This window comes from Solanum verrucosum, unplaced genomic scaffold (genome assembly GCF_900185275.1).
Source record: "Solanum verrucosum unplaced genomic scaffold, falcon-dt-bn FXZP01000229.1, whole genome shotgun sequence".
NCBI lineage: Eukaryota > Viridiplantae > Streptophyta > Magnoliopsida > Solanales > Solanaceae > Solanum > Solanum verrucosum.
The window spans coordinates 1,875,896-1,903,880 of NW_026020011.1; the positions used below are offsets into that span (position 1 = coordinate 1,875,896).

The 27,985-nt window shown below is 33.9% G+C and overlaps 4 protein-coding genes and 1 non-coding gene across 6 annotated transcripts in view; 2 read left to right on the plus strand and 3 right to left on the minus strand.

Moving 5' to 3' along the window:
• Positions 1-27,985, plus strand: part of LOC125820445 (uncharacterized) — a 195,773-nt gene that overhangs the window by 54,180 nt on the left and 113,608 nt on the right. The window lies entirely within an intron of this gene.
• Positions 1,316-6,248, plus strand: LOC125820485 (uncharacterized). Its single transcript, XM_049499926.1, has 5 exons — positions 1,316-1,567; positions 1,659-1,717; positions 2,089-2,138; positions 5,557-5,699; positions 5,792-6,248. Exons 1-5 carry the CDS (start codon positions 1,548-1,550, stop codon positions 5,991-5,993), a joined length of 474 nt encoding a protein of 157 aa, XP_049355883.1. The 5' UTR covers positions 1,316-1,547; the 3' UTR covers positions 5,994-6,248.
• On the minus strand, positions 7,085-7,157 carry TRNAR-UCU (transfer RNA arginine (anticodon UCU)). Its single transcript has one exon. It is a non-coding gene; the product is annotated as a tRNA-Arg (tRNA).
• On the minus strand, positions 19,600-21,063 carry LOC125819940 (uncharacterized). Its single transcript, XM_049499345.1, has one exon. The coding sequence runs from the start codon at positions 21,061-21,063 to the stop codon at positions 19,600-19,602; it is 1,464 nt and encodes a 487-aa protein (XP_049355302.1).
• On the minus strand, positions 21,910-27,799 carry LOC125820430 (COP1-interactive protein 1-like). Of its 2 annotated transcripts, XM_049499862.1 has the most exons (3): positions 25,643-25,665; positions 24,507-24,694; positions 21,910-24,153 (listed from the first exon to the last, which is right to left on the minus strand). In XM_049499862.1, the coding sequence occupies exons 2-3, from the start codon at positions 24,607-24,609 to the stop codon at positions 21,923-21,925; spliced, it is 2,334 nt and encodes a 777-aa protein (XP_049355819.1). In that variant the 5' UTR covers positions 24,610-24,694; positions 25,643-25,665; the 3' UTR covers positions 21,910-21,922. The 2 variants fall into 2 exon arrangements, with proteins under 2 accessions (XP_049355819.1, XP_049355818.1); XM_049499861.1 differs by lacking the exons at positions 24,507-24,694; positions 25,643-25,665 and adding an exon at positions 27,643-27,799.

A 27,985-nucleotide genomic window follows, 5' to 3' on the forward strand; every position in this document is an offset into this window, starting at 1 on the left:
AAGTGTGTATAATGGAGGAAAGCTAAACCCTTTTGACAAAGAAACAAAACAAAAAAGAGCACGTAAAGTTTAAATCCTGGCTCCGCCTTAGAAAAGGTAAAAAGAAACTAAATCTCCAATAAGAACCAAAAAGGATGTTAATCAGATGCTAAAGTCACAAACTTTATCAAAATATACATCAATATTTCATCCATATACATGGACATGGTAATATTAAACTGTCAAATAAGGACTATTCTACCTTAAAATCCAAGACAATTTCCAATTTCCCAAATAATTCACCTTTATCAAACTCAACAAACTAAAAATTATGACTTAGTGGTAAGTTGTCTTCAAAGTTTCAATCTGATCGAGGATTTGAGTCATACTAAGAGGTAAATTATGAACCACTGTTTCTGCATAAAGCCCACAACCAAAACAACTGAGAGGTAGAGGTCTTAGTTCTTTTAATCTCTGTAGAATTGAGGGGGAGAGGTAAAAGACTTTGATAAAGTTCGAGTCAATGATTCGAGACTTTATCATAGACCTTAATTATGCTAATGTTATCACCAAAAGACCAGAATGGTGTTGAAATTTGAACTGTTTACAAGGAAATAAATTTCATTTGTAGCAACAGGTTTAGTAGTTTTTCAAATTTGCAAAATGAATAGTAACTCTAGCAAGTAACATCATGTTCCCTTCTTGTTTGGTCAAAATGTGTTCTTGCTCTTCCATACAATTATGGGGAGATCAATCGGGCTGAAATTAATCATTCTAACAAATTTTTTGATTCATCATTGTCCAATGATAAGCTCAGAGAACTCAAATTTTATGAAGTTGACAATGGCCAACCTTTGAACTAAACAACCATATTAGAGTTGTCCACACTTGCTGCTTGTTTTGTTATATTGTATGGTCTTATTTTTACGAATTGAACTATATCTGCTATTCTATCATGGGGACATCCTCAAGCTCTGAAAAATAAATACAGGAGATGGTGCTGTCTAGAGATCACGTAAATAGCTTAATTTATATTTGTCCTCTTATAATAATTTGCTTGAAATTGTTGTAAAATATAATATGGGCTGGATTGCTAGCTACCTTATTTTAAGGTAAGAGTAGTTTACAATTTAAAGAGAATGGTGATGAGCATGTATTCAATATGATTATTAAAATCATAACCTTGTGGTATTCTTATTTAAAATTGTGTCAAGAGGTTTTTTCATGTTACTTTCATGAAGTAATAAATGTGACATTGTTTTGCTCTTTCCCTTATGACTTTATCTTCTGTTGGTAATATTCCCCTAGGATGACATAGTTTGCCTTTTTTGCTCAGGGAATTAAATTCCACAATTAGTTGTTGCTCTGCTAAATCACTGTGAGCATTCAACAGATACATTTGGTCAAAGATTAAAGGAGTTGTAGTAAGCAAACAATAGGCCCAGTTCCAGGCCCAATACAGCCAGTGACCCGTATACAAAATTAGGCCCTTCTTCATCAGTTAGAGTTCTTATTCCTTCCTGAGTTTTCCCTGTGTTTTTACAGCAAAGGCCGCTGCCCTTTGAAGCATGGGGAAGACAACCTCACGGTGAGATCTTAAATACTAAGCTCTCTTTATATTTTATCCTTTGTTTTCTCTCTCTCTCATTGTCTTCAACTCTTTTCGTTTTGTATTTCAGCGGAGATGCTGCCACTCGAGCTGAACGTAAATTCGAAAAGAAGCTGGACTTCTATTCTAGTAAATTTACTTGACCTTATACTTGTATTTTCTCTAAAAGACGTTTTTCTTCTGTGTTATGGCATATCTAATTGTAATTCACTTATTTTGATGCAAAAATATGATTCTCCTCTATATTTATTTGGGGGGGGGGGGGGGGGGGGATGCTGATTTTAGTACTTGTATTACCCTACGGAACGCTGCTTAGTTGGGGATTGGGATTTTCTAGATTCTGGACCATGTTTGAGTGATTTCTGAGAAGGAAAAAGAAAAAGGAGAAGTTTGATGTTTACTTTCTTTCTGTGATATTTGCTTATGCTTTTATTTACGGATAACCATTGCATTCTTCTATGCCTATTTTAAATGGTAAGTTCGCATGGTTCTTTCTGCAGAGGTTAGACAGACAGTTAGTTCGTTAGCTACCAACAAGGCTATTGCTAAGGTTTGTGTTCTTAGCCCTTCTTTTGTTTCAAAATATTTGGTAATTGTTTTAGGGTTATAATCATTGGTGACTTTAATGTCGAGTTTCTAACTTGAGATCTCTGAACAAACTCAATAATAACCTAAGTTGCTCAAACTCTTCACTTTTGGTGCCTCACCCATGTCGACACGACATGGGTGTGGGTGTGGGTGTGGGATCCGTGGCCGATTCGGTCAACAGGTTTTGGGTACTTTGACCAAAAATCGATGGGGAAAATCTGGACAACTTTAATGATTCCTATAATCAATACAAAAGCTAAGGTGAAACTGAAGAAAATGGAATACCTTTTATATAGAAATTTCTATGTCACTCCTTTTCCTTTAATCTCCTTCCAAGATTCTCCTCAAGTTCTCCACATAATATCTCATAATTTAAGTTTTATAACTCTATTTTTAGATATTTTAATTATTTTGAGGCGAATCCCCGCACCCGTATCCGTACATGGATCCATATCCATGAATCTTAAAAATTAGATCATGAAGGATCCGACCTCTAGATCCCCCCGTATCGCGAGTCCGAGCAACTTAGATAATAACCAAGGGAACTGTTGTAATATTGCAATCACTAATTGGTATTAACAACTGAACTGATATGGAAGAACAAATAATAAGAAGAAGAGATCAGATACAGAAGAAGATTAAGGATGAGAAGATAGAAAACTCCACACAAAAATAACCTGCCCTTACTATGCCTGCCCAGTGCTACTTGTAACAAACTCACACTCATTGCACTTTTTCCCTGCACCACTTGCTCTTCACGTTTTTTTTTCATCCGGGCTTCAAAACGAAATCTGCCTGCCCCTTTTCATAAGGTTGTCCTGGGTCAGAACTGCTTGACTTGCAACTAGCCAAGTAAAACAGGCCACTTTATGAGGTATCTTCCCTTTCCAGATCATCCTCCATGGCCACCATTCCTTGGTTTCTGTTGAGATATTCAACATCTTGTAGGCTGCTTTCACCCTGAACTTACCACCTTTGTCCAAACTCCATAATAGTTTGTCTTCCTCAAAATTGAGACTCTTAGCTTGTTCCAAGGTATTGTAGAACTGAATCATTCTCTCCATTTCCCAGTCATTGAGGAGTCTTCTGAAGGATAGATTCCAACCTTGTGCATTTTTGACCTCTGAGATAGTAGCTAGCTTCTGTTGATTGAGATTGTAAATGTCTGGAAACTGTTGCCTCAGAGGTGTTTGCCCCACCCATATATCATTCCAAAACATGGTCTTTCTGCCATTACCCACTTTGATCACAGAATTACCCCACATTTTTGGCCACTGATTTCTGATAGTCCTCCATAGTCCCCTTTCATAAGGAGTTTTAACTGCCTGAGTAGTCCATGGTCCTTCCCGACTTTGCTTTCCTGTAAACTGTCTGTTGCACTAATTTTATATATGGGAAAACATGTTAATCCTGGATGAATGCATGTTTACAGCAGAAATTAGGGGTGTACGGTTTGCTCCCTATATTTGAACTTTAACTGTGAACAAATAAAAAATTGAAGAAGATTATGCATTGGTGTCTGGTGTCCATATTAATTTTGATGAATTCCTCTAAAAGTGATAGCTTGAGCGGAGTGGTCTAACAAGTCTCATCTCGATTAGTTGCCACTTTACTGCTCTGTTACTGCTTTTGATGCTCTAAATGGGATGACATTCCCAAGAAATCCTGGAAGATTTTTGGGAAGTCATTTCTTAAGTTGTTTTCACCTTGGTTAATATGTCGAATGAGATACATGAGTGGTTCCTCGAAGTAGATAATTTATGTGCATCACTGTATTTTTTGCAATTCTGAATCTCGATATCTATAGTACCCGGACTTTTGAGTATGTCCTTGGGTTCATTGTCATTACTCTAAGATGCAAAGAAATGTCGAGGTAAGTTCTAGTTGCCAACTTCCTATCCAGCATGATTTGACCTGCCCCAAAAATAACTCCCCCCCCTCACATCTCACCCACACATTTTCATGCCTCTAATATGTCGGTGTCAGTTCGTCCCAAATTCTTTCATGTGGTTACCCACTTCATGATATTGTAGTTGGTTGCATGATACAATATAAGGAAAAGGGTAAAAAATACCCCTCAACTTTCATTTATTAGTTAAGTTTATCCTTCATTATACTATCTAGCTATTTATACCCCTGTCGTTAACAAACTTAGCAAATATAGCTCTTAATTAGATGGTTCCCCCAAATCAACCAAAATTACCCAATTTAAATTAAAATTACCGATTCCCTCTTTAACCAGAATCCGACCCACTAAACTAAATAAACCCATAACTAATTAAATCCCAAAATCAATTTATCCGATCTTCATCTCCTTCCTCCATGAAAATACCATGTCTCGTCTGTACCCAAGGGTTATCGAGATTGATTTTTCCTCCAAGTGAAGCTCCTTCAGTCATCCGAAAATCCGTTTTTTGAATTTATGTTGATCCAAACTTTCTTTTGCAATTTTTACTAGAACCTTTCGTGTTGTTCCTTCGGAAAAGGAGCTTGTTTTGTAAATATTTCATTTTAAGGGACAATCGGAACTTTTCTTTGTGCAGTCATTTGTATACTGTTGTTGGTTCGTAGCTCTTTCATTTGTGTATTGTTGTTAATGTTTCCTGGTTATTCTTCTCTGAGTTAGGAGTTCTTATTCGAGTCAAAGCTAATGTATGGCTGAATCTTTGTGTTGCACCATAAGAAGCTATTTAGGTTTGTTGAATCAGAAATGACTTTTTTTGGTACTATTACAGGCAAAAATTTGACATAAATCCAATGAAAATTTTAAAAGAATTTGCAGCGAAGTGTAGGATTAAATGGATGACTCGGAAGCCTTTGGCATACTGGAAAGGAAGTGTACAATTAGGTGCAGCAATATAACTTGATCTCGTAAAGATCTTCTAAACTTGAATGCATCCTAATTGGTCAATTACTGTTTGTTGCATAAAAAAAAAAAAAGAGGAAGAATAAATAGGCTATTGCTATTACAAATGTATGAAGTTTTCCGTGGAAGGAGATGAAGAAGATTGGAATAGATGGGTTTTGAGATTTAATTTGGTATGAATTTAGTTTAGTGGGTCGAGTTTGGGTTAAAGAGGGAATCGGGTAATTTTGGCTGATTTGGGGGAAACCGTCCAGTAGAGGGGTATATTTGCTAAGTTTAGTAACGACGGGGTATAAATAATTAGATAGTATAACGAAAGGATAAACTTAACAAATAAATGAAAGCTGAAGAGTATTTTTTATCCTTTTCCCTACAATATAACATAGTGTAATGGTTCTCTATTAATGAATTGAATAGTTAAATTTTACAAGGTACAATCACATTCCGGTTGATGTTTCTCTTTGAAGCTATACCGTATGTTTATTCGACTGAATAATTGGTTGTTTTCTGCCAGAACAAGAAAGTAAGAAGCAGGCAAAAGAAATTGAAGGCTTATGATCTTTCTACACTTACAGAGTTTCTCCCCGACTTGGATGCCTCTCAGCAACCAAAACCTGCAGAGTTCAAGTTGAAAAGTAAAACTAGGAAAAATTTAGTGTGAGTACTTGAAAAGCCTTGTTTATCATTCAAAATTCGTCGTCCTTTTTATGATAGAGCAATTTTTTCCTAAGAATGTCTACTTCCAACAGGTTGAAGGAAGACAATCAATTACAAGCTGTTATTAGTCATCCAGCTTTCCAGTCAGATCCATTAGGCGCCATTCATCAACATCTGCAAAGCACACAACCTACTGTAGATGAAAAGCCAAAAATAAGAGAGAATAAGAACGGAAATAGGAAAGGAAAAAAGAAATCTAAAGCGTCAGCCGGGCTACAGTTGATGGAGATCTAATGTGCTCTTGAACTTTTTCGTTTCGTTTTTTTCTGCTTCTCCTGGTAAGGAATCCCCCATTTTTGGTATGTTGGTCTGTGTTCGTCGCCCTATGGTATAAATAGGGCAACAGTAAGAGGAGTTGGCAAATTTCTTTTTCGTTATTTTCCTCTTGCTCTTTGGTTACTAAAGTTGATCTGTTGATGAACAATTTGCTTGTAAGTTCCTTTTATTGATCAATTCAAAGCTTAGTTTATTACATTGGTGCTTTCATTGATCCTATTTTGTGCCTCTCTACCCTTCTACCCTGCTCGATGCTCAATTGAACACCCTCATTTAATCGTGAAGGTGTTGCAGGAATCCATGTAGGTGATGCAAGAGAGTCATTAGTCGGAGATCGGATCCCAATTGGGGTCAGGACTTTGGGTCGGCTCGCGCCGGAGGTGGTGAGGGTTGGAAGAGAGTTTTGAAAATGTTTTCCCTATGTTTGGTACATAAGTTATTTTCTTTAAAATTGGAGGAAGATAAAGTCCAATAGAAAACATTGTTTAAGCCACCCAAATACGTGGAAATTGAAAAACATTTTCCTTCGTACTGTACGCACCAAGATTGTTTGGTACATGGGCAAAGAATAATAATTTCGAAATAAAATTTGGAATTAACTTTATCTCATGTTTGATTTTGTGTAAGCTTAACTTTTACACCAAGTGGTGAGATTAATTATCCCATAGAAGGTGCGATATCCCAACATTGTACCAAACGATCTCTTAGTGTTACGATGTGTTTATCATTTTTTTTATATGGTAGTAATATATTTAGTTTTTTTGGGTCCTTCTATCATGTGTATATTTTTACTTAGCCCGATCAACTTTGTGTCAGACTAAATAGACTAAATAATTTGAAAAATATTTTTCCTAGGTTGTGTTTGATCAATATTATATTTAAAAAACTATTTTGAAGCATCAATTACTAAGTAATTAAAGGGACATTATCTTTCTAAAATACATGATAAAGATCCAACGTCTCTTACATGAAAAGACGTTAAAAAAAAATGTACATGCTCAGTGGGACTCGAACCCATCCAACGTCTTTTGTAAAAAACGTAAAATGTACACGCCCAGTGGGAGTCGAACCCACAATCCCTTGATTAGAAGTCAAGTGCCTTATCCATTAGGCCATGGGCGCTATTTTGTGTGTATTGAACAGGGAAACAATACAAAATTAGTATTAACGAAACCCAAAAGTCAAACTAGAAAGTAGCACGGAGCTACGAAAAATTAAACTATTTATAGATGCTTAATAAATAATCTTTTAAGATATATATATATTAGATATTTCATCCTCTTTGATTCATTCGTGTGTTTACTTCTTCATATTTTGAATCTCTCAATTAAAAATTTGGCTCTGTCATTGCTGACAACAATGAATTGACAACACTATTACAACAACCTGTGCAAGAATGAATATTAAATCTACCAAACAATAAAAATCTTAAAAGAAAAAAAACCATGCTTTAACTCTATAATGTAGGAAAACTCATGCATATATAAATTATTATAAAATTATTTACAAAACATACATAAAACAGAACTTATGTACCAAACATTCACAATGTATTTTATTGCACAATGCATCCACATCTAAGCATAAGCATGGCACATTTTCACATTCATATCAGAAAAAGAAATGAAAAACAATTTCATACAAACAACGAATTGCTTCTATCACAAAAGCTAAAGCAAAATTAGAGTTCTTGAGTAAGAAGTTCACACCAAAATTGAAGAAACGGATTCAATACAACTTGGATAGCCGAAAAACCAACCAATAGGAAGTTCACAATTAAGCAAATATATAAAAGCTATTGACATCTTAAACAGTAAAACAAAATCATTATGACTATGTTACTAACATAAATAACTATAAATGATATTCATCGATAAGAGTTATCTCGACTCCTAATACTAGAAACGATAATAGAGTTGCAGAAACAAGAATCAACTGCAGCTGTCTAACAGTAACAGAAAACAAAAGCTAAGAGACTTTGTTCTGTAAGTTGTATGATAAAGGAATACAAGTAAGGTTTTCCATGTCATATACACAAATCACAAACTTCTTAATTCAAAGAAGCAAATGTTAAATCAATCAGAACAAGTTATTGAACACATTTCTGTTAGATACCAATACGCGTAAAGGTGTCTCATTTGCCTAGGCCCTTATTCCAGGTGTGGGGAAAGAGCGGAAACTTGTGTGATATCAAGAACTAGCATATAAGGTACAGAGGCCATTCAATATGAACTCTAAACTACTCTTTTGGTCTATTATCTCCTTTCATCTCCAGCAGCACTCCCTAATAATTTGATGGACGATGGTGCTTACGTTTACCAAGAACTTTGACTGGAGATACAACAAAAGAAGTTCTGAACTGTGGCTTGTGAATTGGTCTAGTAACTAAAGCTTTGACAAGTCAATGAAATGGAACTATATAATGATGTACAGAAAAGTGAATCTTCACAACAATTTTCAAACTATAGTGACCAATTCTCGTCAAAACCTTAGCTGCTGCAGGTGTAGACATCAAAACAGTCAATTAAGAATACAAGGATGAAGCTAACCTGGCTCCGTGAGCTTCACACCAGCCTCCAGACACGCCCTCAAAACACGTTGAAGACACACTTCACTTCCATGACACTGAAGCTCTATAACATCTTCTCTATTATATGATTTTGGGGCCAGCATAGGAACCTTATCTACGGGGTTATAATAGAATTAAAGGAAGAAGTGAAGAACCAATTCCTCACAGGTATGAACTTAATAAGAACAGACAAAAGTACTAGAAACAGAAAGGAGATGTTGCAAGAGCTAAATTGAGATATGAAGCAACAAAGGCATCGAACTCTTAAAATCTCCAATGTAGTACAATCTACATGTCAAAATTAAAGAACAAATGCACCAACAAGAAGGGAAAATGTAGAGTTTCAAATTATACCTCATCAATCACATTCACATGAGAATCAGAAACAAAACCATACTCTACGACATGGATCCTAGGCCTCCAATCTGAAGAACTTCTTTTCTTCTTTTTCACCTTGGGATGAACTACGCGACCAACTATAGGCACTGCAGACGGACCAGATAACCGAATAATCCCAACTGCAGCTGCTGGACCACCTAAAGACTGATAATAGCAGCAATGGTGCTAGTATTTAGAACCACAAGATTCTCTGCTATAAAAAGATTGAAGTATAGTTGTAAAACAACTCTTTCAGCACCATAGTATTCTCTGCAACAGAAAGATTGAAATTTTAGCATCAAAAACCAATTTTTTTCAGTACTAGAGTACTCTCTGCAATAAAAAGATTGAATTTATATAAGTCAAAAACAATTCTTTCAGCACCATAGTATTCTCTGCAATAGCAAGATTGAATTTTAGCATTAAAAATCTGTTCTTTCAGCACCAGAGTATTCTATGCAATAAAAGAAACATTAAAACCCAATTCTTTTAGAACCACATCCTAGTTCAACTTTTGATGGACTAAAATGGATTGAGCTGATAAATGAACAGGTCAATAAACCCATCCAAACTTGGACGAGTTGAACGATATATATTTTCATAGGCTAATTTTGACACCTCTAAGCTTTTACAAAGGATTCATACAAGCTAATTGATTCATTGATACACACATATACCTCTTTATAACATTTTTTGGTGAATGGCATACTGGAATGACATGCATAAACTCCCGGTAAGTTCAACATTGCTTAATTTCAGCAAAACCTTCATTGAGAAGAAAGTTTTGAACTATACAATCCAAAAGGTAGCTAACAATCTTTGGCTTATTCACTCTACATTTAACAAGTATATGCAAGTTCGTTCTCTCGGCTGATTTTTCTTTCTCCAAGTTGACGTTACACTTCTTCTCTCCGCTATATATGCCTGGACATGCACCCAAGCATAGGTGAGTTTTCATGGTTTTATTGCATTTACAAGTTACAACTTTAGACTACTTCTGCAGGGGACTTTGAGGAACAGGTCAGTCTTGTTCAATTGGCAACAAACTACTACCTTATAGGTAAAAATTGTCGGTATTGTTCAACAATTGAAACTCATGCCTAATAGACAACATATTACACTATCGTCACGGTTGGTAACTTCTTACAACATATTACAACAATAGATTTAGTGCAATTTGTCGATTTTCTTTGTTACACCCCTGCCTAGTGAGTTAGTGAACAATATTATTCCTTACTTGTTCATATTTTACACACAAGCTTAAAGAAGGAAACAACATTCACATACATATATACCTCAAATGTCAAAACATTTTTAAGATTTGATTCAAAATTTGAAGTTTATAAGTTTAGGATTTAATTCTTTTAAATTACTAAATATTGAAAAAGATAACCAACACATTTGAAAATTTCACATTTTGGACTATAAAGAATTGTTAAAAAAATTCATTTAATATATTGAAATGAATGGAGTAATTCATTGTTGTAAAATCACTTTGGTACAATCATTCACAATCCTATTATGCAACACATTATCATTTATCCCCTCAAACGCAACTTCAAAAGCTCAAATTTTCAAGTTTCAAGTTTAAATTTCAAAATCTATGATCAAACACGAGTTAAAATATGCGATAATAAGTAGCCAACGGATTGACAGTCTTCATTAACATGAAGTTGAATCAAATCTAAACTTTGATTTATGATTTCAATATGCATAAGCTGGTGACTGAATGTTCAATTTTACTACAAAATTCAACAGACAAAGAATGCTATTTGCCACTATTCATTACAAAAAAAATCCCATGAATGATTCAATTGAGTAATTTCCCCAGAAAATGCTCAGACCTTCAGTTTTTTTTACCACTTCGAAGCACTCTGCTTGAAGGCTCCACAGTTGTCTTGTTCCTGGGTGTTGCTGAAACTGATGAATTCCCCCTTGTACTGGAACTTGGTGGAGTCGGGTCAGAACCCATTTCAGTTTTGCCCCGGGAAATGGAAGCTCTGCCTTTAGGAGTCAGGCCAGTACCCATTTGAGCTTTTCCCCGGCGAGTTGAGACGGAAGTGGACGGTGTGGCTTTAGCTTTCTCGGATTTTGGTGGTTGTGGGTCAGCAGGAGGAGTCGAATCAGAATCGGTTTTGGGTTTTCTCCGGCGAGCTGAGCTGGCAGTGGACGCTGTGGATTTTGGTGGTTGTGGATTTGCCATTCTGGCTTTGCCCTGACGGGTGAGAACACTGGAAGTTGGCAGCACAACTGCCCTTTTCTTGAGCGGCAACCGCTTAGCAAGCACGGCATTGGCCTCAGAGCTGGTTATACTCACTGGCTTGAACATGCTTGGGTAATTCTTGTCTTTCATTTCTTCCGGCGCATTGTCCTCAGAGGGACTTTCCTCAGAAGGCACCATTTTCACTTTGCCTTTATCACGTCGACCGGAACTGGAGGAGGGTTCCATATTTAACCTTTTCTTGGCTGATCCAGAGACTCTTGCGTTTCCCTCATAAGAACTTGTTCTGGATATCTTGGTACTGGATGAACGAGTATTTGGTGATATTATGGGTATTTGAGCAGCAGGCGATTTGGCTATTTCATTGCGACGGCGGGCGGCGGTGGCGGGAGAAGAGGCGCCGGCAGCAGTGGTGTTTGTTGTTTTGCCCTTCTTTGACTTGGGTGGTTGAGAAACAGAATCAGTAGGGACGTTAGAATACACTTTACCTTTGCCGCGTTGTTGTCGAGTAGATCTTTGAGTAACAATGGCGGCAGTCTCCGTATTCGCCTTATTCTTGGAATCCATCGAAGAAGATTCACCGCCACCGCCACCGCCACCAGAAGTGTTTGTTTCAGCCTTCTCCGACTTGGGTGGTTGAGAAACAGAATCAGAAGGCATGCTAGAACCCACTTTGTCTTTGCCGCGTTGTCGAGTAGAGCTTCGAGTACCAATGGCGGCAGGCCCTGAATTCGCCTTTTTCTTGGAATCCATTGAAGAAGATTCTCCACCACCACCATCAGAAATCTTTGTTTCTACCTTCTTGGACTTGGGTGGCTTAGGATCAGACTCCACTTTGCCTTTGCCGCGTTGTCGAGCAGAGCTTTGAATACCAATGGCGGCAGGCCCTGAATTCGCCTTTTTCTTGAAACCCATTGAAGAAGATTCACCACCACTACCATCAGAATTCTTTGTTTCTGCCTTCTTGGACCTGGGTGGCTTAGGATTAGAACCCAATTTTGCTTTTCCACTTCCAGAAGAGCTTGGAGCAACATTGACAGGTGGTTGTTGAGGATCAGAATTAGAATCCAAATTGGGTTTTGCAGTGCGAGAAGAGGTTCGAGTACCAATGGCGGGTTGATGAGTGGAGGTTGATGACGACTCCTTCTTCGCCTCTTTCTTGGGAGCCATGGAAAACAGAGCTTTCTTTCTTGGTGATTGACAGAAAACAGAGTAACTATAGCTGGCTTTGATTTGATAGTCTATTTATACGCAGTACATATGTTCTCCTTCTGTTTTGGGCGCCCAATTCAAATGATTTGTTTTCTAATTGGATGTCCAATTAATTTGAGTCGATAGTATTATAATATCTTTTTGTTTTTTAGCTTTTTACCTAATAGTCAATATTTCTATGGAAGTCTAATTAATTTGAGTTGATAGTATTATAGTCTTGCTTCATTTTTTTTGTTTTCTTACCAAATATTTAATACTTGTATGAAAGTTCGATTAATTTGAGTTGATTGTATTATAATCTTTCTTTCATTTTTTGTTTTCTTACCTTATATTTATTACTTGTATTGAAATCGGGCTAATCTGAGTTGATAGTTTATAATCTTTATTCAAGTTGTTGTTTCTTACTAGATATTCATTATTTGTATTGAAATCGAACTAATCTGAGTTGATAGTATTATAATCTTTTTTCATTTTCGTACCTGATATCCAATATTTGTATGGAAGTATGACTAATTTGAGTTGATAGTATTATAATCTTTTTTTTGTTTGTTTTTTATATGCAGTACTTGTATAGAAGTTCGATTAAATTTGAGTTGTAGTATCATAATTTTTCTTCATTTTTTTGTTTTCTTACCTGATATCCAATATTTGTATAGAAGTCCTACTAATTTGAGTTGATATTATTATAATCTTCTTTTCATTTTTTTTTGTTTTCTTACCTGATATCCATATTTGTATGGAAGTCCAATTAATTAGAGTTGATAGACTGATAGTATTATAATCTTTCTTCATTTTTTTTGTTTTTTTACCTGATATTCAATATTTGTATTTCAAAATTTGACAAATTTGAGTAAATAATATAATAATCTTTTTTCTTTTTTTTGGATTTTTTACTTGATATGCAATATTCATATTGAAATTCGTATAAAATCAAAAAATAGTTAAGCAAATTGAGATGGAGAAAATAATAAACTAATGTTAAACACAAAAACAAATCGTTAATTGTAATAGTTGCATAAAGGGCTGATGAATAATGAGGAATGACTTAAATAAAAGGATAAATTAATCAAGACACATTTTAAATTAATATTGTAGCTATAGTAATATTCATTTTCAGCCAATCATCTTACTTCAATTTAACTTCAATAACCAAAATGTTCCCCAAATTGTAATGATTCGGTAGGTCATTTTTGAAAATTTTAAATATTCATTTAACTAGAGTAAATTAATTGATGGCTAATTATTAAATAACTAATTTCAGTTAATGCTTAATGGGTTAAGTTATAATTAGTTTAATTCCACTTGACCCATATAGGAAAATAAATCATTAGGGTTGAGAATTGTTGGGTCATAATTTTGTGTAGTTGCGGCTTGGAAAGAAGGAGTATTGAGGTATATAATAAATATACATATATGTGAAGCTAATTTTTCCTTTTGTGTACACATATATGCATATATTATTTACATATATTTATGGACTAAAGGGTACTGATTAAATTATTATGGTTGGCGGATGAAACAGTACTAGGATATAAGATATGTTTTTCTGTTGGTTAATATTTTGAATTGACCATTAAGAGTTAGATGGGAAATTGAGGTGGATTACTGTATGTTTGTTATAAAGGGTTTGTGAGTTTGTTTTGGAAATTAATGGTAACTGGTGGGTGCTAAATTAATAAGAATGGTGGGCCAATGATTAGCCATCATGAGCCAATCATGGTTGGAATAAAGGGTGTCAAAAGAAAAAAATTCAAGTTCCACGTTACTGTTCCTAAGGCATTCGGTTTAAATTTTATATTTTTGGTTATTATATTATGATTCAAGTTTTGATAGGTTGGTATATTATATTTTCTCTTCTTCTAGTCTGAGGCTTCTTGTGGAGGTTTGTGAGGTAGTTGCTTGTCATTTCAGCGGACCTTCTTTCTCCTTAATTATGATCTTGTTCTATTCTAGAAACAATGTCATTTGAGACTTGTGTTTTTCTTTTGAATTAGTTGTAATGCTTTAGAGGTTTGTACACGTGACAACCAAATGTTGGGGGTATTTTTGAGTTGATTATAAAATTTCTGCATTTTATTATAAAGGCTGAGTTTTAAGCTAACTTGTCTTGATGGAATAAGACGAGTGTCATCACGTCCATTTTTGGATCGTGACACAAATAACATATGCTTTTACCATATGAATTCCCTCTTATAGTGTGGTAGTATTACAATAGCTTACATTTCAAAATAACAATAATAAATTCAAAATAAATCCACTCAAATGGTCAAAAATTAACATGCTGTCATTTATATCATTAAAGAGCCTATTCGAATTAACTTATTTTAAATGTTTTGGAGTTAAAATAGTTTTTAAGCATTTTTTTTAATGTTTAGATAAGTTTTAAAAAATGCTTATAAGCATTTGATTTTAAGCTAAAATGATAAAATAAGTCATAAGTTAAGATTTTTTCTATATGATTATTGACTTATAAGTCAAAAATCAAAAGTCAATCCAAACAAACTCAAAAGTCAATCCAATTTTGAAATTATATGTTTGTAAATGATAAAAGATATTAAAAAGTGTAAGAAGTATTTACAAATTACATTACAATTAAAAAAAAATATGCATAGAAATATGTTTACCCTTAAAACTAGCTACATTTACTTTTTACCTGTTAAAATTCCATTTTCAACTTGAAAAATTATATGTCAGGTTTTTATTGAACAAGAATGACTGATATGACAAACTTACTCTTTGTAGAGAAAGTCAAATTGACATTAAACACATTTTATTTCTCAAGTGTGGTTAGTGAGTAGAAATATTTTTGAAAAATATTTTTTAATGTTTGATTGGTGAATGAAAAATATTTTCTAGAAAATATGTTTTATTTTTGGTTTGACACTAGAAAATACTCTTTAAGAAAAAATATTTTTTTGACCCAAAAATCAACTTCAATAATCGATTTAGGATCCGACCCTGACATCCGAACTAAGATATGACTCCGATGTCTGTTCCAAAACAATTTATTGAGATATTGATCTAAAGTCAAAATCGAATAGAGGCCCTAAACTTAAATTGTTAATAACTTAAATTTCTTGCTATTGTGATATCAGTTGGTGTGCGACTGTGCCTTCCGAATGAGAAAGAAGAAAAGTGTGTTGCTCCTCTTGGCCCGTGGTTTTTCCCCTTATTCAGAAGGGTTTTCACGTAGAATTCTTAGTGTCATTATTTTTCAATTTTATTTTCATTATTTTGACCATATATTATTTGTATTAGTCCGTTTCCCAATAATAATCACACCATCATCTCTTATTTTTATAGGTAGGATTACTCTCCTACCAATCTCAATGGGAAACTACACAAGGACTCTTTACACGATATTGTATAAAAATGTATAGGAATATATATACATCTTTGATACATAATTATACATTCTATGCAGATTATACACCAATACCATTTATACAATGTTGTTGCATTATATATACATATAAATGTTTCTATTGAATTTTTCGTTGTTGTCTATATAGTTAACTAAGAAGCCCTTTAGTATATACACAGATGGAGGCCTGGAATATAACCTCATAATTGTAAGGTTGTAGTAGTATACACGGTATAAATCATAGAAAGTATTAATAATTTTTTATTATATACACGATATTAGTACTGGTATAATGTATATCGTGTGTGTTTATATATACATTTTATTTTGAAAGTATTGCTGGTATATAATATTAAACGTATAATTTGTATGATAAATGTTTGTATCTAAGAATATAATTTTTCAAAAAATTTATATTAATAAATCTGAATATTTTAAGTATGATGATATATTAAAATCCTCTCTTTCCAATTCCACCAAATAGTTCCTTTTGATTGTTAATTTAGAAATATAATGATATTATAACCATAAGAGAGAAGGAGGATTAAATTGATAAGGATCAAAATTGATCCCTTAATAGAAGAATAATTAATTACTTTCTAAATTATTTGTTATACTTTCTTCGATTTATACTGTTTGTTGTTTTTAATTTGGACACATTTTTAAAAAAAATTCTTCATTTCAAGAAATTGGAAGTGTTTTCACGAAATTATCATTAATTAAATAATATTAATTTAATATGATTTCTTGGTTTTGCAAAAATTTACTTATCTAATTAAAGGTATAGTTGAAAAAAGAAAATACCTTTTTGATTATGTAAAAACTAGTTTATTTTCTATTAAACATAAAATAAAAGGCAAAAAACACCACATAATATGGATCAAGAAAGTATAGTTAATAAATCTTTTATTCTTGAAATAAATCAGAAGTAATGATATTTATTATAAACATTCCTTAATTGGCGACTTACAACTTGAAATCTCAAAAAAGGATTAAAATAGGTGAAAATATTATGTACTTATATTTACTTTGTTTTTGCTTATATGATATTAGTCATAAAATAAGAGATCTAAATATCATTTTGCCCATTATTATTCAATTTAGGTAATAAAAATAATAATTATCTCAAAATGGCAAAATCTCTACAAATTTGACTCAAAATTTGAGATCTCTACATTAGTACAATCCATGTAATTATTGGCAAGTGGAATTCATTTTATCTTTAATAGGTACACTAATATTAATGTCCTTCTATTTTTAAAATATGTCAAAAGTAATATGAATTTTTTACCATATATAGAATTGAAGACATATAGGATTTTTTTTTTTAAATCACTAGTATAAATAGAAGTGTAAAAGTTTGGAAAAAAAAATCAATTGTCTAAAAAGTTCAGAAATTGAAAATGAAGCAAGCTTTAGCAACATGTTTCATCCTAATAGCTTTTCTTTTTCTCACCTCAGGTATATATGCTAAGATTTAGTTTTTATTTATCGTGATTTACTGTGTTTAGGTGACTGCACCTTATTGTTATTGTTATGGTTCCTTATATATACTATCGTGTTTTTCTTTTAATTACTGTTTTGATTTTGCTTGAGCCGACTGTCTTTTAAAAACAATCTTTCTACCTCTCGTAAAGATAGTGATAAGGTCTGCTACACTCTACTCTCGCTAGATGATCCCGTTTTGTGGGATCTTACAAGGTTTGTTGTTGTTGTTGTTGTTTTTATTTACAATCTTTCTACCTCGTAAAGATAGTGATAAGGTCTATCATACTCTACCCTCCAGACCCTACTTTGTGGGATTTCACAAAGTTTTTTGTTGTTGTTGTTGTAGGATAGTTTTTATTTTACAATCTTTCTACCTCGTAAAGATACTGATAAGGTCTGCCACACTCTATTCTCGAGACCTTACAAGATTATTTTTTTGTAAGATAGTTTTTATTTTCATCATTTGTTAAATCACGTGTAATTATAAAATTTTAATTCAACAAATATTTTTGATGAATCTCACAAGTAGCTTTGTAAGGAGATTAGGTTCTTATTCCCATCTTTCATAAAGGTAGAGAGACAGTTTTCAACAGATCCTCGACTCATGTCGATGAGTAAGGATAAATTAATAGTTAAAGAAGTCAAATCTATTTATGTATCTATTTATTTAAATTGGCATTTCTAATGATTTTTTAATTATTTTTTTTAAGGTATGATTTCAGTTGAGGGTGCCCTAGTAAATATTTGTGAGAGATTAGTACTTGGAATTGATTGTCCAGTAGAATCACAATCAAGAATATGCCTAACAGAGTGCACTAAAATATCCCATGGTCATAACCCTTATGAACATTATTGTTTACAAGGTCAAGATTCAACTTATTGCTATTGTGAATGGGAAGCTGATTTCTGCGATTATGGGTTCGTTTGATAGAGTGCATTAATACGGTATAATTGATGTACCGACCATTACTAGAAAAAGATTTTTAAGAACGTAATAGTTTTTTTGTCATTTTTATTTTGCTAATAAGATATATAGTACTATTGTTGTTGAAAGTGTTCGCAACACATATTGAAAGAATATTACATATCTATCGTGCATTAATGGCAGGGCCTTGCTCATCCGTGTTTAAAAAAAAAAACACGTGCTTTAGACCCCCAAATTTGAGAGTCCTCATTTCTTAACAATAATAGATTATATATATATTTTTTATTTTTTTTAAAATGGAATACTATTAGTAAAAAAAGTAAACTTTTGATATAAAATGAAACAATTTACTAGAAGAAGTTTGATATATTTAGAATATTTTATCTTATGAAAGATAATATAAAATAAGAATGGTTATATTATCAATTGAAAAAAAAAATCAAAAGAAATCAGTTATATAAAAGTTATTAGTAACAATTTAAGTTTAAAACCTCCATTTGACTTTGACTTTGACTTTAGATTACTAATATGCTTGAGCCGTCGCCCCTGATTAAGGGAGTCAACTTTCCTAAATTTCTTTTATGAGGAATATAAATATCAGCTTGTGCTAGAATCAAGATTAAAACAATTTAATCTTCCATACTCCATCTAAATTGACAAAAAATTCACAACGATCTTTAAGAAAATTACACGACTTCTTCTGAGAAATAGATGAGCATATAAAATATTTTTTTGCAAATATACCCAAAGCAATTAAAAGGATAGCATCCCTTTAATTAATAACTTTTCTTTTTTTGGTGAAACTTTAATTAATAACTTAACTGGGAACAAATACAATGCATACTTATTCAAAATAAAAATAATTACAAAGGTGTGACACTTTTCGGATTTCGAGATTCAAACAATTTTATTTTTGACCGTAAATTTATTATATATCTTTTAATTATTTTGAATTTCCAATTATTGTGACTTATAGTACTTTTTACATAGTTTACAAATATATAAATTTATTTCAAAAAGGTTGAAGATTCCACGCGCAAATTTTCGGTCAAACTTAAAATATTTGACTCTCGAAAAACGATAGTGACACATAAATTGGGACAGAGGGGTATATCACATATACTTAAAAGGAGTGAAAAAAAAAGCCAAAAAATTACGTCTATGGAAACCTCATAGCTCTCTATCAATATAGCTTTTAGATTTTTGGTTAACGCCACATCATGCCTAATCGAACATGATGCTTGCTTGGTGAACTTAATTAAAAAATAACGTTGCGCTAGTTCTTGCTATCAACTATAACTTTTGGCATGATGGTAAATGCTTGATTCTCAAAAGCAACTTGTTGCATGAACTATACTTTTTGACATGATGGTAAGCGTTTGACGCTTGATCCTAACAGAGACCACATCAATTAAACTGAGGTTGGTAAATACAATAGTTGTGTTGTTGCTTTTCATCACTTGAGATACAAAGAAAAAGCCTTTCATATGCTGCAGCCATTTTGGTAGCAGTAAACAACTTCAAACCCCTCTCTCTAGCAAATCTTCCTTTCTTCTGTAGACTTTCCCTTCCATCCTCCCAAATCTTATACAAAGCTTTCTTCAATTCCCTTACTGTAGGTGCATATGTATACCCCATTTCTTGGCTGACGATGATCGATCCAGTAATGCTGGCGAGTTTCGTTGCCATCAAAGGCTTACCTGTTAGGATGGCTTCTAATAGTGTGTGATCCAAACCTTGAGCTCTTAATGTTGGGTTTATGAATACATCTATTGCATTATAGAATCCTGCTAGTTGATCCTGTTCTAATGGTCCTAAAACCATCACATTATTCGATCCGAGGCCTTTGTATCGAGTACCCCATGGACCATTTCCAGCAACCAGTACAATGACATTGTCCCTGAATGTTGAGTTTTCATTGAAAATTTGTTGTAAGGCTTCAAACATTAAAGGGTGTCCTTTATCTTTAACTAACCTCCCCGCTAACCCCACGATTAGGGACTTTGATTCAGGGATTCCAAGGTTGGACTTAAAAGCATTGCCCTTTGAAACATCAGGCTTGAATATCTCCTCATTGACACCGTTTAGTATGACATGAACGCGTTCTTCAGGGATCATATAGATCCTTTTAAGTACATCTCCAGCATGATCACTCGTGGCAACGTGGTGAGCGTAATTTGGGAAAAACTTTACCTCTTCAATAACCTTCTTCACTCTTTCAGACAAAGCAGGTGACTTTACAGGATCATCAGTAGTATTTCGCAGAAGCTCCTGTATGATATCAGAATGTAAAGTTTCATAGGCAATTCCATGCCAGCTAACTGCAAGATTTTTCAGGTTTTTTGATCTAGTATGCCTGAGGCCTACACTCTCTGTATGAATCACATCGAAGGGCCTTTTTGTCGCGTTTTCTGCTTGAAATTGCTTCCAAACAACAGCTTGGTCAAGATATCCGGCAGCAGTAGGCCTTGAGATGTGGAAATGTGGATATAAAGGAAATGATGAGTTTGAGGATGAAGCTGTGAAGATATGAAGCTCGTGGCCTCGTTTGGCTAAGGCGAGATGAAGTGTTAAGGCGTGTCGTTCAAGTCCTCCAGCTTGATTTTCATCTGGCCATTTCTTGACAAACAGAGCAATTTTAAGGAATTTTTGAGGTGGTTGTGATGAAAAGTCAAGATGATTCCAAGCTTTCGGGAATCTTAGTAGATTAGTTGATCTGTTTTCGTTGCTCATTGTCGTTTGGATATAGTAATATCCATAACCAAAGAAACAAGACCAGTAGAGGAGAGGAATGGATGACAAGGCAAAGAGAAAAACAAGAATACAGCAACAAAATCGAAAACTGGAAAAACCAGTTTGATCTTTTGCCATGACAGTTCAATACCAAGAACCTCAATTCCTTTTCTGAAGAAAGAAAAAAGTACCATGATTCATTTCTTTATTACGTTGTACTCCCTCCGTTTCAATGTGTTCGTCTTACTTCCATTTTTAGTCCATTTCAAAAATAACGTCTTCTCCCTTTTATGACAATTCTCCACGTGACATGTTTAAGACCAGAAGCTATGTATGCAATTTTTTACTTTCTAAACTCCGCGTCAAGTCAAAACCAGACAAACAAATTGAAATAGACGGAATTTCTCTTTTGAGATCTAACACAGATCTGCACTTGATTGTGAGCTTGTTTAAATTTTAAATAATACTCACACATATCTAGAATTCCTCAATTTAAGTTGACTAAATTGGTTGCTTGTATAATCTGCACAACTTTCAATCCATGTTAATAAATTATAAGGTCACAAATCTCGAGCAAAACAGAAAAAAAATATAATAGTCTTCAGTATTAGGAATAAGCTAAAGCAACAGTCACAGCAACAGAATAAAGTATTGTCTAATTCTTCTTGGTTTACCACTCGGTTTCTGGTATCTGCATTGCGACCCCAACTAATCCAGATTCCAGCCGCGTAAGATGCCAAACAATTTTGTGGCACATAGAGTAAGAAATAGGATTGTATTGACTAATAACAAATTTGATTATATCACACATTCATATGTACAAGGGACAACCATGACATATGAGAAGTTGTCTAAATATGATGATAATTCACAAGTGCCTACTACTGCTTGTTATAACAACAAAAGAGAAATCAAAACTTACACTAAACATGTCGAAGTTGTTCCACCCTGATCATGATTTTTCGACAGACATACAACTATATACTGATGAAGAATCCTAAAGGTTCTTTCTGCTGCCAAAGACAGAAAGTGATTTTTGGTAATAAACAGAACGACTTCGATGGTAATCAATCCAGATACATAATTGTCGAATAGCTTCCCTCTTTTCCTCCTTGAGAGCCAACGTACTATCATCTTTTTCCTTGATCATTTTTTCCAATTCTCTAACCTTATTGTCTGATTTCCAAACCTTCTCTCTATAAACTAATATCTCGGCTTCCTTGACGTCCAACTGTTCAAGTAAGCAGTCTAGATCATCTTGTACATGTACTATTGCTTTGTTTTTCCTCATAACCCAATCTTTTACAAATTTCAGCTCACAAGAAACCTTCGACATTCTATTAAAGAAATGACCAGTACACTCCTCAAATTTTAGAGCTACTGTGTCTAGTGAAGCCAACGTATCGTTTGCTGTCAGTGTTATATCCTTGATGCCTCGAACCCCAACTTGTAGCCTTGCATTTTTCTCTTTTAGATCATTATTTTCTTTCTCGTACGAGTCTCTTGTTTTTTGATACCACTCCTTGTTCTCAAGGTGCATTTGTTCTGCCACACGGATCCTCCTGCTCAAGATTCTCAAACCATCTTCAAACTTCTTACGCAAATCTTCGGTCATTTCTTCTATTTTCCTTTCAGCACTTTGCAAATTTGATTTGGAATCTTCTAACCTGATCTTCATTTGCCTATGTTCCTCATTCAGCTTCTTTATAATATCTTCATTTTCTCTTATTGACTTCTCCTGATCTGTGATCTTCGTGGTCAATTCGATGTTTTTCTTTTCCATATGAGTAAGGCTATTGTAAGAGTTGTGTTTATCTTTCTCAAGCTGTGACTGCAATAGAACTTTTTCAGTTTCCTCGGTTCGTAGCTGCTGCTGAAGAGTGTTGATTCGTGTTTCCATAGATGAATTCTTATTGGACATATCATTCGCGTAGACATCATGTTTCTTTTGAAGAGTTGACAGCTCATGTTTCTTCTCTAATAATATGGTTTCCAATTCTTTCATCTTATCAGTTAGCTCCTCTTTTTCTAACTGTGAACGATAAGCTTCTCGGTTTATATCCCTTATTTGCTTTTCCAAGTCACTCTTTTGGCTGCAGAGTGAGTCTACCTCCAATTTCAAGTCTTTTACATGTACTTGTAAGCCTTCATTCTCTTTTAATGTCTCCTTCTCAATCAAAGAGGCGCTTGTTAGTTTCTCTTTTAGATTTTCAATCTGGAGATGACATTCAGATAGTTCTTCATTTTTTTCTTTGAGTGACATTTCTACTTCTGATTTACGATGACTCGTGGCTTCCAGCTCTTGCTGCAGAAACTTAATCTTTTCAGTTAAATCCTTAACTTCGACAGTTCCCTCGTGGCACTTCTTTTCCAGTGACAACTCCAGCTCGCGTTTCTGATTGTTGAAGGACTTGAGCTGTTCATTCCTTTCAGTATGTAAAGAGTCCAACTCTTGCTGCAGAGACTTTGCCTGTGCCATTAGATCATCAATTTTCGACTTTGAGTTGGTCTGATTTTCCTCAAATCTTGTAAGAAGATTAGAAAATTGATCTGATTTCTCTTGAAATGCTGCTTCCATTTGTTTAAATTCATTTGACTTGCACGTAATCTTCTCTCCGAGTTCTTTCTTTTGTACACATGAGGTTTCAAGCTCAATCTTCATCATAGCAATTTGATCCTCTAATGTCTTTATCTCAGCCAATCTCTCACTCTCGTGAACCTCGTATTTCTTGGTAAGAGACAAGATATCTTCTTCTTTTTCTGTTAGTTTCTCCTTCAACCAGGCAGATTTATTTATCAACTTGTCTGTCATGCTATTTTCTGTGCCTTGATTGTTCAAGTCCTTGAAAAAATCTCGAGATTCTGGTTCTTGGACAGAAGATGTTGGTGAATCAGGTAATGAATCCAAGTCCAAACTAGCATTTTCGTGATTTGTATTGTTCGGAAAGTATGAGCTGCCTTCGCCAGCAAACTGCCACGGGGAATGATATGCTTCGGAATCTGAAACTGAAGAAGATGAAGATGCAGCATCGTCCCCGGCTTTGGCACGAAGATTATACTTTACTTCTCCTTTGAGATTTTCATACTTAGCATACAAGGACTGGTATTGTTTGTGGAGATCATCAACAAGTTGGATAAGTTCTGCTCTTCTCCTTATGTTCCCATCTCTACTTCCTTTGTTCATACTCTTGCTCAGCTTCACAATCCTTTTTACCTTGTTTTCAATCTCTGCAATAAAGAACAAACTCTTCGAGTTAGGACTCCGACAACAACATATCCAGAGAAATTTCACAAAGTAAGGTCTGGGGAGGTAGAGTGTACGCAGACCTTACCCCTACCTAGTGGAAGTAGAGAGGTTATTTCCAAAAGACCCTCGGATCAAGTCAAACAAATCATAGTAGTACTGAAAAGAAAAGACGACAGTGAAGAAAACATGTCAACTAATAGCTTGTTTCCAAAAGACCCTCGGATCAAGTCAAACAAATCATAGTAGGTAATAATCAAAACTGTATCTAATAAGCTAAACCACAACCCCTCATAACATTGTAAGGACTGAGGCTGTTTTCAAGTGGAATAGTTACCTATTTTTATGGTTTTCAACTGTTCTTCTTTTTCAGGATCCATATGACTTTGAAAAGCCTTCATGGAACCCTTCAAACGTTGTTTCGCCATCTCTGCTTCCATTATTTCAAAGGGAAGTACCACTTAAGATTGAACGATTGCTAGCGCCAAAATGGCTGATCCATCTGAGACAAAGGACATCCAGGATCTGCAATAGCCCATGAGCAAAGGCATTTAGATAATGTGCAAACTGTCCTGACCTTAAAACTCTGTTCATGCAATGCTTTGATTTGGCTTAAAATGACCTTTGTTCTGAAAAAACTATCTAACATATAACATCAACGGCAGAGACGGATCCAAAATCTAAATTTGATGATTTCAATTTATATTCTCATCACTGAACCCCTTATGGTTCAAAACTTAGAATTGTTAAATTTTAGTATATTTTCACATATATTTGTTGTGCTCTAAATAAAAAATATTGGATTCAGTTGAACACGTTGGTCATTGGCACAACGTTGTGTTCCCCTCTGATCACTTTTCACCAGAATAAGCAAAAAAACAAACTAAGTCAAACAATTTCTATAGGTTATCAAAATAATCTTGAGCATGCTAATAGGAAGACCAAAACTCAATTCCAGTAGCTAATAACATAGAAAATTGTCCCTTGAACGCGAAATACTTTGTGCACGGGTGCTCTTAATTTACGACGGTAGGGACGATTGCTTCCATTACTGAGGATTTCATTTCAAGTCTATAAATGATTTGTTTGGTATATTTGCATGGTCCAAAATAGTAATATACATGGAAGAAAATCCAAACAGAATTTTATTTTTTGAATAATTTTCTGATTAATCATCCATGCATATTCTAATTTAATGCAACAATATACGCTAATGTAATCCCACAAGTGAGGTACGTCTGAGGAGGTGCATGGCGTGTACGCAACTTTACCCCTATACCTTGTGAAGGTAGAGAAACTACTTCTGATACGTACATGAACAGATCTAATGTAATTAACATTTGAATTCATGGATGTACAAACATAATCTCTCATTAATCATTAGGATTATCCAAAACTTATCTTTATTTGTCCATTACAGCATAGAAAATGCAGAACAAAAAGATTTAAAAAAAAAGAACTGCAAATTCTTACCTGAAAAACTGTGAGGAAATAGATGAATATTAGCCATTTGCATTTGTTTTCTTAACATGTGCAGTATCTTGAAACTAAGGGGAAATTTCAGTTACTTTTTCTACCATGATATTCTATGGCTATTAGTCATCAATCATCATAAATATATTTCACAGTAACGTATTTGACATTATTTTATCTATAAGATTCAACTGATAAAATTGACAACGGACATATTTAACGGACCATAAAATGTTAATAAACGTTTTATGAAACAATAGTTTATCTATTTTTTTAATATAAATTTTGGGAATTTATTTAATTTTTAATTAGTAAAATAAATATATTATTTTAAAAAATATTTCAGTAATTTAATTTTTAACTAAAGGACATTCCATTTTTAATATAGTATGAATAAATGAATTTATTATTTAATAAAGAACCGTTGATAGTTGGCTTAGAAGGATGAGTAATTCATCCTTAAACAAAAGAGTCCTAATACATAATAATATAGTAAATAAATTAGGAATCTAAGTTGTTTAGGATTTGTTATTTAGCATTTATATATAATTTATATCTAGTTAGAATTTGTTTGTATAGTGTGCGTATTATTTTATATAGGGGTTTTTATACCTTAAAAAGCGGAGCCAGGTAGGGCCAAGGACTTTTCCTCTTTGACAGAAAATTATAGTGTTAATAAATACAGGTTGAATCTCTCACTGCATTTACCTTTTCATATTTCGAATCGCTTATTAAAAATCGAGACATGATCACACGGAAAGGAAAGGAAAGCATACAAGGAGTTGGGTGGAAATTGCATAAGTAGATGAAGAGCTGACAATTGACATATTGTCTGATTGCTTTATTAGACGAAAGCATGTTTCAGACTCTACTTAATAGTTGTCTCTTGATTGACAGTTTCATCTTTGAGTATTGTTTGGGGATAGAAAAGATTGAGTTGTTGAACCAATTAGTGCTGAAATGAGTGAAAAAACCACATGTTAAAGGTATAATTTGGGTTGAGCTGCTCACATCTTATGTTAATATTAGATGTATAGATTCTTTAGCATTCATTGTTTTATGTTCTCAGTTAAATCTGTGTTGGCTCCAAGAGGTTGTTAATATTTGGGCATTTTGTGTCATACTTGCTACCTTTCACCGATACAGGTATCAAAACAAAATTTCAAATAACACAAGGAATAGAACAAGATATCGAATAACCATGTCCTCCAAAAATTAGACAAATACTTAGATGGAAAGAGAGATCACCTTTTTTCGGAAATGTCAAAGAAAAGAATAAGTTGGAGTTAAGAAAATGGTGTATAATAAATATCAATATTCTCTACACTTTTTGAGTATCATGTAATCCACTACAAAACTTATCACAATTGGCTTAAGTCTTAACAAACTAGCAATTGTGGGGTTCGTTGTTCTTGAATATATGAAGCTGATGAGCATTAGTTCTATATTTACTATGATTCATGCCATCTATACTATTTGTCTAGGACACATGTGTAACGCACGTGCCCAAAACCTAATAAACTAAATATAGATGATATGATAATTGGTGGTCTCTTAACAATATGGTAGACAGTAAACAAATTGTTCTTATATGAATAAAAAAAGTATAGTGTGTTACATCCACTTTAGAACAACTAACTGTCTTACTAATTAGGTTTAATGAAATGAGTTTTATAATATACACAAACAAAAATCGATCAAAACTTTAGATTACTACAACAAAATTTCACAATAAAACAATCTTTATTTATTTCAGGGCAAAATACAAGTTGGACACATGGGACAATCTTTTTTCTTCAGTAACCATTGTTTGATGCAGTCCATATGATATTCGTGTCTGCATCCAAGTGTCCCAATGGACTCTTCATGCTCAAATTCTGCTTGACATATGACATAAATCTCTTCGACTTCTGTGGGATTTTTTACTCCATCTTTAGGCGCAACAACACGATTTTTATGTCATTGTAAGGATTGAGGTTGTTTTCAAGTGGAATAGTTACCTATTTTTATGCCTTTCAATTGTTCTTCTTTTTCAGGATCCATATGACGCTGAAAAGCCTTCATGGAACCCTTCAAACGTTGTTTCGCCATCTCTGCTTCCATTATTTCAAAGGGAAGTACCGCTTAAGATTGACCGAATGTTAGTGTCAAAATGGCTGATCCATCTGAGACAAAGGACACCCAGGATCCGCAATAGCCCATGAGCAAAGGCATTTAGACATGTAAATTCAGAAACAACTTTAACTGTCCTGATATTAATCCACCAACATTCTTAGCATCCAATAAAACTTTGTTCATGCAATGCTTCGATTTGGCTTAAAATGACCTTTGTTCTGAAAAAAC